The 14938-nt window shown below is 40.3% G+C and overlaps 2 protein-coding genes across 4 annotated transcripts in view; both read right to left on the bottom strand.

Annotated features, from left to right (window-relative positions):
* The window catches only part of shroom1 (shroom family member 1), a 51647-nt gene extending 40991 nt beyond the window's left edge, over positions 1-10656 (bottom strand). For both annotated transcript variants that reach the window (XM_046306054.1, XM_046306056.1), the window contains exon 1: positions 10495-10656. The gene's annotated coding sequence lies outside the window, so the exon portion shown is untranslated. The remainder of the gene's footprint in view (positions 1-10494) is intronic.
* Positions 10657-11718: 1062 nt separating this feature from the next.
* The window catches only part of LOC123999991 (AF4/FMR2 family member 4-like), a 36658-nt gene continuing 33438 nt past the window's right edge, over positions 11719-14938 (bottom strand). For both annotated transcript variants that reach the window (XM_046306058.1, XM_046306057.1), the window contains exon 20: positions 11719-14914. In XM_046306058.1, coding sequence (XP_046162014.1) covers positions 14787-14914 — 128 coding nt within the window. In that variant the 3' untranslated portion in view covers positions 11719-14786. The remainder of the gene's footprint in view (positions 14915-14938) is intronic.

Genomic DNA, 14938 nt, shown 5'->3' with positions numbered 1-14938 from the left:
AAATTGGTTTGGTGCGGTTTTTCCAAACTCTGGTGCGTTTACTCCTTTAGTTCGGTTCGATTGGACTGGTGTGAACACTATCCGCACTAAACAACACACTGTGGTTTGCTCAGAAATGGTGGTTTCGGCCCGATTCAATTTGTAACGTGGTGCGGTTCACTGCAGGTAAGAAGACAGTCTGGACCAAACACAGGAGAGTCACACATTTGATGAAATGCACAAAACATCATAACTTGATATGTCTGAAACATTCTGTGAGTAGCAGCATATTTATGAGCACATCCGATGCAGATTAGGGGATTGGGGACATAGCCTATTCACAAAGCAGTTTGAACAACATACTGGAGGAAATAGTTGCTCTAAGACCAAAGTGAAAGTAATATGAAGATTGGGACACACAAAATAATAAATCAAAACACTTATGGGCTTGCCTGTTTTGCATGTTATTTATGCATTAACACCTGTCACATATCAGTTTGCAAACTATGAAGAAAAAATGTATATACACGAGTTAATAAAGCTGCATACAAACATGGTTTCTTTTTTGTTTTCTTGAGTAAGGCAGCACCAAAACGCAGGTGTTTCAGCCTAGCTCAGTGCTTTCTGTGGTGGTGGGGCAAGCCAGCAGACAATATGGAGCATTGCGCCGTGATTGGCTCAATGTTCTGTCACTCATAGGGACACTACGTCACCGCCAAGGGTAGAGCTAGAAAATGCAAGCCCCTTCGGTGCTGCCATAGAGTTACATAATAATAATAATATATGCCATTTAGCAGACGCTTTTATCCAAAGCGACTTACAGTCATGTGTGCATACATTCTACGTTAGAAGGGCCCATCCATGAAGGCTTAAGGCCATTGCCCACAGATAAAATTGTCAAATCACGTTATATGTGCAGTAGCTTTCATTGAACTGATGTCAACATATTTTGCAAAATCTTTGCTAGGAGTCATCATCATGAATCAAGTTGAAAATCTATTGGCCAATCATTTTTAATCCTTGTTATTTGAAGAGAAATAATTATGATATATTATAGATAAAAATATCGGTGCTCATCGGCCAAAAACATTACACAATCATTTGGAAATTGAAAATTCCACAAGGAACGGTTTGGAAGGAATCAGTGACAGTGGCTAACTGGAAGCATTGAAAAGTAATCACTGGCTTGCTATTCAGTGGAGTGCCTGCGTGGTCCCAAATCTCAGATTAAGGAGCTATTTTACAAGTTTAAAATGATAAAAATTCAACATTGGCCATGCTGTCAAATAAGCATGATTTGTGCAACGCTCAAAACAACTTGACTCGGAAGGGAGAAGTCTTGAACTCACTGAAGTCAAGTTAACTGGGAATTCATGAATAAACAATCTCTGACTGGGAAAATATGCTTAGAATGATAATCCAAATCGGAATAGTAAATCCGGCACCACCACATCATCATGGTTCGACCATGTTTTTTTCTGAAGTCCCTATTGTTTTGAAAGCACCATCAATCCAGAGAATGCCAGACTTTGATGACAAAAATTTGCCCACGAAGGACCACCTGTTCAAGTGAGCACAGCACAACAAATGTCCAAAAATGGTATATATGCTGCCGCATAAACTATGTACTATGCCAGGAAGATAGTATTACTTTCTTAGCTACAATATATATGTATGTGTATGTTGTGTAATAAGATGTTAGTAGCCCATATGCCTCACGCTAATAATTTGGTCTATTTACCCCTCTTAATTTCACCTACTGTTCTGACTTGGTGGTGCACATGTCGCCTATAACCTGTTTTAGACAAATGTAATCATTGAATATTGCAAGAGCTTTCATTGTCTGATATATGCCCCCTTTATTTAGCCTATGGTTCTGAGTTGGTTATAGAGGTAGAACACTAAGAACGGCTCATGTTCTGAATTCCGTCACTGTACATTTCAAAAGTGCTAAACAAATAGTTATATATATTAACTACATCTGTCCTAGCTTGCTCATTAATTCTCTTTTTTTAAATTGTACCCCTTTTTCGTGGTTTCCAATTGTTAGTAGCTACTATCTTGTCGAAGGTTGAAAGTCATACGTCCTCCGATACACAACCCAACCAAGCGGCACTGCTTCTTAACACAGCGCGCATCCAACCCGGAAGCCAGCCGCACCAATGTGTCGTAGGAAACACCGTGCACCTGGCAACCTTGGATAGCGCGCACTGCGCTCGGCCCGCCACAGGAGTCGCTGGTGCGCGATGAGACAAGGATATCCCTACCGGCCCAACCCTCCCTAACCCGGACGACGCTAGGCAAAATTGTGCGTCGCCCCACGGACCTCCTGGTCGCGGCCGGTTACGACAAAGCCTGGGCACGAACCCAGAGTCTCTGGCGCCCTTAACCACTGCGCCACCCGGGAGGCCCCATTAATTATCTTAATTGAAATCTTATCCGCTTGTCGTCCCCTTATGCCATAGTTTGTACATCTCAATTGTCATTAGAAATCCAATTTGTTTAAGCAAGTCCGCCATGTTCTTTTAAGGACAGTAAATGAGGCTGAATGAACTGTTTCGCTGCCAGACAAGGCTCTGCTGATAGCCAGGTTCCGGCGCCGACTGAGATGGCCGCCTCGCTTCGCGTTCATAGGAAACTATGCAGTTTTTTGTTTTTTTACGTGTTATTTCTTACATTAGTACCCCAGGTCATCTTAGGTTTCATTACATACAGTCGAGAAGAACTACTGAATATAAGATCAGCGTCAACTCACCATCAGTACGACCAAGAATATGTTTTCCGCGACGCGGATCCTGTGTTCTACCTTACAAACAGGACAATGGAATGGATCGCATGCAGCGACCCAAGGAAACGACTCCGAAAAAGAGGGAAACGCGGCGTAGTTCTGGTCAGACTCCGAAAAAGGGCACATCGCGCACCACTTCCCAGCATTCTTCTTGCCAATGTCCAGTCTCTCGACAACAAGGTTGACGAAATCCGAGCAAGGGTGGCATTCCAGAGGGACATCAGAGACTGCAACGTTCTCTGCTTCACGGAAACATGGCTTACTGGGAAGACGCTATCCAGGGCGGTGCAGCCAACGGGTTTCTCCACGCATCGCGCCGACAGAAACATACATCTCTCTGGTAAGAAGAGTGGCGGGGGCGTATGCCTCATGACTAACGGGACATGGTGTGATGAAGGAAACATACAGGAACTCAATCCTTCTGTTCACCTGATTTAGAATTCCTCACAATCAAATGTAGACCGCATTATCTTCCAAGAGAATTCTCTTCGATTATAATCACAGCCGTATATATCCCCCCCAAGCAGACACATCGATGGCTCTGAACGAACTTTATTTAACTCTTTGCAAACTGGAAACCATTTATCCGAGGCTGCATTCATTGTAGCTGGGGATTTTAACAAAGCTAATCTGAAAACAAGACTCCCTAAATTTTATCAGCATATTGATTGCGCAACCAGGGGTGGTAAAACCTTGGATCATTGTTACTCTAACTTCCGCGACGCATATAAGGCCCTGCCCCGCCCCCCTTTCGGGAAAGCTGACCACGACTCCATTTTGCTGATCCCTGCCTACAGGCAGAAACTAAAACAAGAGGCTCCCACGCTGAGGTCTGTCCAACGATGGTCAGACCAAGCTGACTCTACACTCCAAGACTGCTTCCAATACGTGGACTGGGACATGTTTCGTATTGCGTCAGATGGAAATATTGACGAATACGCTGATTCGGTGTGCGAGTTCATTAGAACGTGCGTCGAAGATGTCGTTCCCATAGCAACGATAAAAACATTCCGCCCAGTCACGGACCAGGATGTCTTGCTCCCAGGCAGACTAAATAACTTTTTTGCCCGCTTTGAGGACAATACAGTGCCACTGACACGGCCTGCAACGAAAACATGCGGTCTCTCCTTCACTGCAGCCGAGGTGAGTAAGACATTTAAACGTGTTAACCCTCGCAAGGCTGCAGGCCCAGACGGCATCCCCAGCCGCGCCCTCAGAGCATGCGCAGACCAGCTGGCCGGTGTGTTTACGGACATATTCAATCAATCCCTATACCAGTCTGCTGTTCCCACATGCTTCAAGAGAGCCACCATTGTTCCTGTTCCCAAGAAAGCTAAGGTAACTGAGCTAAACGACTACCGCCCCGTAGCACTCACTTCCGTCATCATGAAGTGCTTTGAGAGACTAGTCAAGGACCATATCACCTCCACCCTACCTGACACCCTAGGCCTAGACCCACTCCAATTTGCTTACCGCCCAAATAGGTCCACAGACGATGCAATCTCAACCACACTGCACACTGCCCTAACCCACCTGGACAAGAGGAATACCTATGTGAGAATGCTGTTCATCGACTACAGCTCGGCATTCAACACCATAGTACCCTCCAAGCTCGTCATCAAGCTCGAGACCCTGGGTCTCGACCCCGCCCTGTGCAACTGGGTACTGGACTTCCTGACGGGCCGCCCCCAGGTGGTGAGGGTAGGCAACAACATCTCCTCCCCGCTGATCCTCAACACGGGGGCCCCACAAGGGTGCGTTCTGAGCCCTCTCCTGTACTCCCTGTTCACCCACGACTGCGTGGCCACGCACGCCTCCAACTCAATCATCAAGTTTGCGGACGACACAACAGTGGTAGGCTTGATTACCAACAACGACGAGACGGCCTACAGGGAGGAGGTGAGGGCCCTCGGAGTGTGGTGTCAGGAAAATAACCTCACACTCAACGTCAACAAAACTAAGGAGATGATTGTGGACTTCAGGAAACAGCAGAGGGAACACCCCCCTATCCACATCGATGCAACAGTAGTGGAGAGGGTAGCTAGTTTTAAGTTCCTCGGCATACACATCAGACAAACTGAATTGGTCCACTCACACTGACAGCGTCGTGAAGAAGGCGCAGTAGCGCCTCTTCAACCTCAGGAGGCTGAAGAAATTCAGCTTGTCACCAAAAGCACTCACAAACTTCTACAGATGCACAATCAAGAGCATCCTGGCGGGCTGTATCACCGCCTGGTACGGCAACTGCTCCGCCCTCAACCGTAAGGCTCTCCAGAGGGTAGTGAGGACTGCACAACGCATCACCGGGGGCAAACTACCTGCCCTCCAGGACACCTACACCACCCGATGTTACAGGAAGGCCATAAAGATCATAAAGGACATCAACCACCCGAACCACTGCCTGTTCACCCCGCTATCATCCAGAAGGCGAGGTCAGTACAGGTGCATCAAAGCTGGGACCGAGAGACTGAAAAACAGCTTCTATCTCAAGGCCATCAGACTGTTAAACAGCCACCACTAACATTGAGTGGCTGCTGCCAACACACTGTCATTGACACTGACCCAACTCCAGCTTTTTTAAAAATGGGAATTGATGGGAAATTATGTAAATATATCACTAGCCACTTTAAACAATGCTACCTTATATAATGTTACTTACCCTACATTATTCATCTCATATGCATATACTGTACTCTACATCATCGACTGCATCCTTATGTAATACATGTATCACTAGCCTCTTTAACTATGCCACTTTGTTTACTTTGTCTACACACTCATCTCATATGTATATACTGTACTCGATACCATCTACTGTATGCTGCTCTGTACCATCACTCATTCATATATCCTTATGTACATATTCCTTATCCCCTTACACTGTGTATAAGACAGTAGTTTTGGAATTGTTAGTTAGATTACTTGTTGGTTATCACTGCATTGTCGGAACTAGAAGCACAAGCATTTCGCTACACTCGCATTAACATCTGCTAACCATGTGTATGTGACAAATAAAATTTGATTTGGTATAGCAGTGGTAAGGTGTTGGGACAGCTTTGTGTAGGCCCTAACAGTTTGTGGGCACCATTCGTCACCGTTATAGTGTAATTAATAGTGTAATTAATTAATTACACTATTAATTACATTAATTAATTAATGTATTGTATGTATTATGTATTATGTATTATTATGTATTAATGTATTGTTAGTGTTGTGTAGTGTCTTTGCTGGCATGCTTCCCACTTAATTTTTTTAACCTCTCCAAGATTTACATGCTAAAATTGCCATTGCACACAAGTGGTGCTGCATGATAATCATAAATAGATTTAATGAAGCATTTTTGGACAATAAACAAATGACTTGCAAGGACTTGGTTTTCGTTAAGAATTTTAGTTCATTTGGCATTTGGCAATATGAAAAAAACTATGTAACAAATAGTCTACCTCTGAATTGAATTAGAGCTCAAAAAACTCTCTAAAACGGAACCCAAACCGGCTGCGCGCGTGCACAATCGTGCATACATTTATTTTGTCCCCCCACAGCAAATGCATACATTTATTTTGTCCCCCCTGTGCAGCCCCTAAACTCATCCAGAACGCCGCAGCCCGTCTAGTGTTCAACCTTCCCAAGTTTTCTCACGTCACCCCGCTCCTCCGCTCTCTCCACTGGCTTCCAGTTGAAGCTCGCATCCGCTACAAGACCATGGTGCTTGCCTACGGAGCTGTGACGGCACCTCAGTGGCTATAATCCACCTATCAAAACAAAACTGTTCTCTGAACCAATTATATTAATACCTTTGGGATGACTATTGTAAAGTGGTTGTTCCATTGGATGTCATAAGCATTAAACATTTATGGAGATTTAAATGTAAATGTTTGCAAAACAAACTTGGACCAATTATATTAATTTGGGGACAGGTAGCATAATTTGTTTAGCTAGTTTGGTTGCTAGCTAATTTGTCCTATTAGGTAGCTTGCTGTTGCTTGCTAATTTGTCCAGGGATATAAACATTGAGTTGTTATTTTACCTGAAATGCACAAGGTCCTCTACTCTGCCAATTAATCCACACATAAAACAGTCAACCGAATTGTTCTAGTCATCTCTTCATTCCAGGCCTTTTCTTCTCTGGAGTTTATATTGTGATTGGCAACTTAAATAAATTAGGTGCATTACCGCCACTGACCTCGTCTTTCAGTCCCCCACATGGATATAACCAACGGGGTTCCTGCTTCTATAAACCAATGAGGAGATGTTTTAGACCTTGGTAACGCAGACGCTCGTTGGCGCGTGTGAGCAGTGTGGGTTCAATAATTGAATAACAGATTTCTATTTTTATTTTGCAGCGCTAGCACACGCGACGCGGGTGGTGTAGTCAGCCTGTAAGATGTGAGCTCATCGGTCTGTGAGACCCCAAACCGATCCAAAAGTAGCAGGCATCTTTATATTAGCCTACTTTCTTTCTACTTTCAGAAAATACCTCATCTTGTGACAACCGATGCGTCTTCTCCTTCAGTGTTGAACTAAGCATGTAACTATGTTGAGTCTTTGATCAACAAGTAATTTTGCATTCCGAACAACCCAGGCAATATCAGTAGCCTACTCAAACTGCGCACTGTGTCCTGCTTTGCGTGCTGACCAATGACAGTTAGGCCGCATGTCACCTTCAGCAGTCAAATGTTTGTAAAATGGCTTGCGTAATGTTGGGCTTTATTAGGTGAGTGCCAACCAATGTAATTCGCTAGGTTATTGTTATCAAATGTGCTGTTGAAAATGGTGTTTTACCGGAATAAAGTAGCCTAAGCTACCGCCTGAGAAACGATATCCTATCTGCTGATCGAGGCGTAGGCTACATTCGATTTTATTTTGAATATTCAGGTTCACCATAAGCAATAGTATTGGTCGTTTTGCTTTAAACAATCAGTGTAGATTTTTAGATATACAGGGTAAGTTTACAATTTCATAACAAGGATAGAAAAGTTCTTTGTAAAAATGTACAAACGGTCTAAACCATTTGATTTTGAGATGGGGTGAAATACAAAGTTGTGCTATATATTCATTGGCCATGTCATAGCTAATTAAAAAATATATATATATATTGATACATGAATAGCTCAAACACTATGATAGTGAATTCAGATCAAAGGTGGGTGGACAAAACCTTTTCAGATGATAGGCATACTCAGCAGTACAGAATACCGACTGACTGACCCAGGGTGATCAGCCTTTTCAGATGATAGGCATACTCAGCAGTACAGAATACCGACTGACTGACCCAGGGTGATCAGCCTTTTCAGATGATAGGCATACTCAGCAGTACAGAATACTGACTGACTGACCCAGGGTGATCAGCCTTTTCAGATGATAGGCATACTCAACAGTACAGAATACTGTACTTGAAAGATGAGCTGCTGCATAACGTAGGTATGTACTGGTGAGACGGACAATGTCAGGGTGAGGGAGAATGTGACAGAAAATAAGTGCCAGAGATAGCGTGGGGGACGAGAAGTATGCTGCATGTGTTTCGCCTATGAGTGTGTGTGTTGCATGCGAGTGTGTGTGTTGTATGCAAACGCATTCCCTGGCAGACCTGTGGGTGCAGAGTTGTGTCCTGACCACTGCTGAGCGTTCCAGACCGGACAGGACACAGAGAGGCAGTGTTCACCACGCATGAGTGATTTAGTTTCAGCATCAGGACAAAACCCCAGTGTCTGGTTTCCCCCAAAACAACACAGAACAATGGGTGTCATTTTTGTTCCCACTTTAAATTAAACATACAAAAGTCATTAGCCTAAAAGGCCCTCCTTGCATTATTCAACCAGATCTAAAGTAACAGCATTCCTTCAATTTGAGACATGATATGTTCATAGACTGGCCCATCATTACAGAACTAGTCTACACTATAGTTAAATTATATTAGTTATAGCCTCATGAAAATACAATAAATATATTATACACTAATAATACATAGAATTATTAAATGGTATAGTGGAGGAGATCAATACATTGCTTAGGGATGGTTTACAAATACACCTCTTGAGAAATTCCTTTGCTAAATCAATTATCGATCTCAACTTCCTAAGTATGATCAATTAGACTATAATCTCAGTCCCATTAGCAGACACATTAGCAGATCTGAAAATACTTAAGACATCTGCCTAGGTGTAAAGCAAAACATTGTACTTGGATGGTTACAATTACTATGTAGTTATGTAATTTGACCATTTAATAAATATCACAACAGCAAAAATGCTTCATTATACTTATGTAGATACAGTTTGGGAAATATTTTCAGTAAATAAAGCATTTTGAAAACAATGATACAATAAAAGTGCAATTTTGATCATTTTTATCAAACGATAGGGTCTCTTTACATTAAGCATCACTCTGTCAAGGGAAATATTGTATTGTTTCTAACAAATATATATAATAATAACAAATATATATATATAATATCTACATATATTTCAGGATGTTGTGTATCCCTGGAAATATTACAAATTAATGTAAATATTATACTTTTTAAAACATAGCTTGTCCCAAAAAAAGTATACTCTTGGCATAACTTATGGGTTAAGTTGAGTCAATGGGCCAGGGTAAGTTAACCTACACATTTCTGTACTGAATAAAATATTACCACTACCTTTTTAAAACCATGTCTATCTTTACTTCTCAAACACAATTCAACACAATCACAATTGCTTTTTTGTCTTTTAAGCACAATTCAACACAGGCTTAACACCTAACAAACACTTTGTACTTAAAAATAAATCATTGAAACATAGGCCAAGACCTGTTGTTAACTCATATTCCAATGATAATGCCTTGAATTTTTCCTGGGAAGAAAACACTTAAATTTGCTAAACTTGCCATGGGCTTACCCCATGGCCATTGGCTCAACTTGCGCAGGGCAAACATTTTGACGATAAGGACACATTTATGCTAGGTTTAGGACCTCATAATGAAGCTTAGAGACACCAACCGATTTATAGAACAATCTAATAGCTGCAATATGTATTTTTTTGGGCAGCCATACCAAATTCACATAGAAATGTTAGTTACAGATCTGTCCTTTTCAATGAAAGCAAGTCTAAGAAGCGGTAGATATGTTCTATGTGCAATATTTCTATGCTTTCCATAATTAAGTTGAATTTGTCCTTTTGGTTTTGCACACTAGCTTCAAACAGCTGAAAATACAATATCATAGGTTATTGAAAATATATATTCACAGCGGTTTAAATGGTACAATGATTCTCTACACTATGCTTGTTTTCCCACAAACTGAAATTAGGCGAACTATTCAAATTTTTGCAACCGGGAAACGGCAGTGTGATTTCTGCATATTGCACATTTAAAATGATCTACTTCGGTTTAGTTATAAGCATCATGAAACCTCTAACACAATATATTCATTTGACTTGGTGAAAATTAGTTTTTTGAATCCAACTTGTTTACCACTTTCTCCATGAGGTTTTTTCCATCACAGACTTCTTGAAATGATGACCTCTTCTTAAATATTTGGTCTAATGATTAATGTTGCATATGGTTTCATAGAAACAATGGTGGCTGAATTGAACCCTTTGGCTCAATTTACCCCACTCTTCCCTACAGCTTTATAGTCAGTATCCTAAATAGCAAAACTATTCCTGGCCAGGAGGACCGAAACTGTAACAGGTTGGTGGAGAGTACGATACCGATACACCTGCTAAACTTCATAATAATAAACATACCTGGGTGCTCGACGTTGGCGGTATCTGCGAATCCTTGTGTCGCTCAGGTGAGATTAATGTTATTTTTTACTCGAACTGAATAAAAACTTTCACCTGATTGAAAATATGAAAAAAATGGTCTTTGAGAAAGAACACAGCTAATACGCTTCCCGTATGGCTACCTTGGCCACACAGGAAAGAAAAGCCTGAAAGGTAATAGAATTGCATCCAGCCCAACCAATGGGCAGATGAGTGGGCGGGGCTTTCCGAATACTAGCCCTTGTATGAAATATTCCGCTAAGAAATTGATTGGATTTGAACTCCTAACTCCTATCACATTTCAAATTATTTATTCAAACATAAAGGTGAGTTTAAATGTTATTAATCTCCAACCCATAGAAGTAGGTTATACAAGCTGAAGGTCATCGGACAGGTTAATTAAGAAATGCCTGTGGAATGTTTGTACAATAAGCAACAAGGTTTCTTACACACCATAAAGGCCAACTACAGCCTGTTCTTGTCTTTAATTGTAAGACATTACCTTTATTTAATTAATAGGGAAGCCCTTTAGAAATTAGTGTGCATATAATCTGAACATCAGTGTCTATTCCCTTGGCACAAAAGGGTTAATGTTCCTCAAGAAGTGCAATGTGGGTTGAAAGTAGCTAATCATTTTTAAGAGCCTTTGCATACTAGAGCTATACAAACGACTTTGTTTCAGTAATGCACGGCCTAGCATCGTTAAGCACACACTCTATTGCCGAGGACCCAACAATGTTGTTAAACCACTTACAGAGAAAGTAACCATGCAGATGCATGGTCACTCCAGAACACATCTATTTTTACTGTTGATCGGTTTTGGGATACTTCCCCTCAGATGACCAGGGGACTTTGTCAGGCAGATCAGAAAGCCCCACTTGGCATTTTAAAATGTTTCCAAGACAGGTTCCAAGGTAAACACAGTCAATGTAGTGACATTACAATTCATGTCCACAGGGTGGCAATTCAGGCCTTGGAACAACAGGTACAAGAGCCAATATTACTAGCCTTAAAGGGGGGGGGTTCCAGATATGTGGGGTTTCTTAAGAGAAGCCAGCTGCCATTTAAGGGCTCGGTCTTAAAATGTGTTGTGTGTTGTGTTCAATGAATGAGGTTTCTACAATCAACCAAAATCACATTCTTAAATACATCTACATCCAAGTGTATTGACATAATGGTACAATGTATTGGAAACCCACAGGTAAATGAAACATAACCATATATATTTTATTCTCAATACAGTAAAATACAAATTATATTCAGGACAGACTCAGAAATCCCATTAGTAACAAGTAATACTTCACAAGAGATTTTAAATGACATGTTATTCCAAGTTTGAATAACAAACTCATAAGAGTACCTTTACTTAATATTGCATCCATAATACATCTGTTATCAATAGTTTAAAACTAACCCAATTAAAACTACTGTACTTTGTATGCTGATGAGACAGTTAAAAATAAGTACAACATACTGTATAAACTTCTACAACTGCTTGACATACAGACATATCTCAAAAGACATCTCGGATCAATTTCAAAAGGGCTAGAGCTTTCTCACGTAAAGTAGAAACTGAGATGCTTTTCTTATGATCAACTGTACATCTCACACCAACATCCATCCATTCAATCTGATCAGCAATATACATTGCATGGATTTAAATGTCTCCATATCAAATACAGAAAAGACAATATTAGCACTTGATCTAAAGACATCAATGATGATAATGCTTATGACAATGACAGACATTGGTGAAGCAGGAGACAAGGCATACAATACAGTAACAAAAATGATTAATAAACATATTGATATACAGTGTTCAGAGACTCAAGTGTCACCTAACATTTTTTTGAAGAAAAAAAGCTCAGAAAATGTGCATATAATCTCAAAATGTATTTACAACTTAATTTCAATACAAATGTTAAACTGTAGTATAAATTTACCCTAAAAGAAATATTTTATATACAATTTATACATATTTGTATTTAAATAGAGACATGCAAGTGTTAAGTCTTTCTATTGAAGGTCAGAACATTTCATTTTACCCTGGATTTATTCAAGTTATAACTAACTATACTTACATTGAAATATGGTATCAAACAACCCACACAATATCTTCCAAACACTTAAAATAGTCAGTAAAAGCCAAACAAAGGAAATAAAATGGTTGACAAGCTAAAGTGGCAGAAAAACAAATCCATATGAGTGAAAGCCTTGTGAGAAATGTACATCTGAATAGGATGGAACACAAGCCTTGCAGCTGTACTTAAAAGTTTACCAGTGTATGAAGACATGGCTACATGAACACACACACCCAGAGAACTATCTGAGAAAAGTGGCCTCCAGCTTAAGGTATAAAATGGCTTAAGCCATCCATGTTTGGTTACAAAAGCAGATGTATACCAGTAAATCAGTGGACAAGCATGAGGCATAAGCTAAAAGCATTGGACATTTGTGTCAAACAAAATAGGTTTTGGCCAACAATTAAAAAGGGGAAATTCCTGATTTCAAACTAAAAGCCAAAAAAGGATTTACAAAGATTTTACTTTAAAAAAAATCCTGCATAGATAAAACATCTTCCATTACTCTGAGTGCAAGAAGAAATAACAGTTTCCCCAAAATTAAAGACCAGGGTGCCAATGAGAAAAAGGTACTAGTGTTTCCAGCATGTGTATATTATACATGGGCTAATAGGAAAAAACCCTTCATCATACAATACCACTTATGCATCAAGTTCACTTTTCTGTTGCCTTGTTGCAAAACTAATGACAATACAAAATAACATAAATATTAGGGCAGTTTACCACTATAGTAGCTCAATCTAACCTGTACCATAAATATAGACCATAGATTACATTTCTATATTTTGTAATACACAAATTACTATTACGCTATGTAGAGAACCCAGGAACAACTTTTAAACATTAAATTAAGTATGACAGTTTCATATTCAATACAAATACTTTGCATTTCAAGCCTAATAATCTGAAAGTGAACAACTTTGAACAGAGTAACTGCTTGGTACATAAATAAAATATATATTGGCCATGTACTTTGTGATTGGAATATAACACTTACAAGTCGATCTATGTATGGCTAATAAGCACCACCCAATGTGTATGCTATTTAACCTATAAAAAGAATTGTAGTCTTAAAATGCAAGTGCATTCATGTCCTTCCTTGCAGTAAGTATCTGCTTTTGCCAGGCAATTTTTGAAGAAACTATACAAATAATTACATTGTGTTTCAAGGATAACATTTGCAATACCAACCACACACCCTGCTGCGCCTTAGAAAAATACAGCAACCCTTTCCGGTACAAACCTATAAGGAATCAAATAGAACAATAACACCTTGTTTAGAAATGAATGATCTCTCTGGGCAATTCATCAACAACAAAAAACCTTTCCACTACAGTCAAACTAGATTTCATAGGAAGAAGAACTCATTGACAAATAGGAAATGTTTCTTCAGAGCGATGAAAGTAACTTAAACAAAATCAATTGAATGGTGTATCACAGGCGAACGCCAAATGTGGTCATCTGTGCGCTCACCTCCCCTTCAAATGGCAACTGTTAAGAGTAATGTGTGCATGTGTCAGTGATATCTGTCAGGCAAACCAAGCTCTCGGTCACTTCACACACCATCAAGACTGTTTTCAACCCACTGATCACAGCTAGCGTCCAGTACAATTCCAAAAAGTTACATTTGGAAGCCTGAAATAACTCTTTAAAATGTCTCCAAATTTGATTTGAAACAGTTGATTTGATCAAACCATTTAAATCCCCACCAACTTGGCTGGATCTGCATTTCAACACATGGTATATTCTAGTTTCCTGTAAATCAGATACAAGGCACAAAAAAAGATAAGAGACAAACCTTAGTTTTAAAGCACCTTTGGTTTGAAGGAAGTACTTTGGTAAAAAAAAAAAAAAATCTATATATAAATAAAAGTAAAATGTGAATAATGTGCTTATAGCCTATAGAATTGTGTATTTCATCTAAAATAATTCTGCAGAAGCGTTGTGCCAAATAGAACAGTGACTTTCTTTTGCAAAACCCAAAGATATGACAAAGACCACTAGTAGTGGATTTGCTAGTATGTACAGATAGCTTAATCCCAACCCCCCCCCCCCCCCCACCCCTGGGATAGTCGTAGATCTAAGATTCTCAATATCGCTCAGTTTTTTGGCAAGCTGGTGTAGAAAATGGACACAGTGTTATAGTTCATGTGTGTATGGAGGGGCAGTGGGGATGGGGGGTTATAGCATCCTTCAGGGAATGAGGTTAGCGTCCAGCCGCAACCAGTGTAGGCCCTGCCGTGTGAAGCGCACCAGTTCAGTCATGCTGCTGGTGTTGAAGATCAGAGGGCCCATCACCTTGTCCAGTTCCGTGAAGAACTCTGTAAAATAGACAGGTCACAGCC

The sequence above is a fragment of the Oncorhynchus gorbuscha genome, linkage group LG16 (assembly GCF_021184085.1).
Source record: "Oncorhynchus gorbuscha isolate QuinsamMale2020 ecotype Even-year linkage group LG16, OgorEven_v1.0, whole genome shotgun sequence".
Taxonomy (NCBI): domain Eukaryota; kingdom Metazoa; phylum Chordata; class Actinopteri; order Salmoniformes; family Salmonidae; genus Oncorhynchus; species Oncorhynchus gorbuscha.
This window is presented reverse-complemented; position numbering and strand designations above follow the sequence as displayed.